General features: G+C 38.1%; 1 protein-coding gene across 5 annotated transcripts in view; it reads right to left on the bottom strand.

Annotated features, from left to right (window-relative positions):
* Window positions 1-551, bottom strand: part of ano2b (anoctamin 2b) — a 106,172-nt gene that overhangs the window by 31,943 nt on the left and 73,678 nt on the right. For all 5 annotated transcript variants that reach the window (XM_032505736.1, XM_032505735.1, XM_032505734.1 and 2 more), the window contains one exon: window positions 154-306. In XM_032505736.1, coding sequence (XP_032361627.1) covers window positions 154-306 — 153 coding nt within the window. The remainder of the gene's footprint in view (window positions 1-153; window positions 307-551) is intronic.

Genomic DNA, 551 nt, shown 5'->3' with positions numbered 1-551 from the left:
ATATATATATACATACACACAGTATGTATATATTACATATACAGTATATATTTTAGTGTTAAACCCTGGTTGTATGGGAAAATGCAGTATTTATTAGTAAGTTATGCTCTGTGTGTTTGTCCTTTCCTTTTGATGTGTGTCACACAACCTTACCTATGTCCTTTGCACGTACGGCAACTGGCCTGCGTAGCTCCGTCACAAACTTTTTGGCATCCAGTCTGATCTCAATGACGTTGTTGAGCAGGGCAAAGAGGGGAGCAAGCGGGAATGAAGCCACGAACAGAGAAACAAAACCAAACTGGATGACTGGAAAAAAGAGAAAAAACATCAACAAACATGCTACAGTCTGGGTACTATTATTCAACATCAACATATACTGTTAGATTAATTTTGAAAGTGAATATGTATAATGGGCTTGTTGTAAATACATGTTGTTTAATTCATCAATTGAGGCCATGTAAGGGAAGTGGTATTATATCTGGAATTGAAGTCCGCATCTACCATAATCCCCATTGCTTCATCCACACATGTACACTGGCACAAAACGCGTG

Source organism: Etheostoma spectabile, chromosome 23 (assembly GCF_008692095.1).
Source record: "Etheostoma spectabile isolate EspeVRDwgs_2016 chromosome 23, UIUC_Espe_1.0, whole genome shotgun sequence".
In the NCBI taxonomy this organism is placed as follows: domain Eukaryota; kingdom Metazoa; phylum Chordata; class Actinopteri; order Perciformes; family Percidae; genus Etheostoma; species Etheostoma spectabile.
This window is presented reverse-complemented; position numbering and strand designations above follow the sequence as displayed.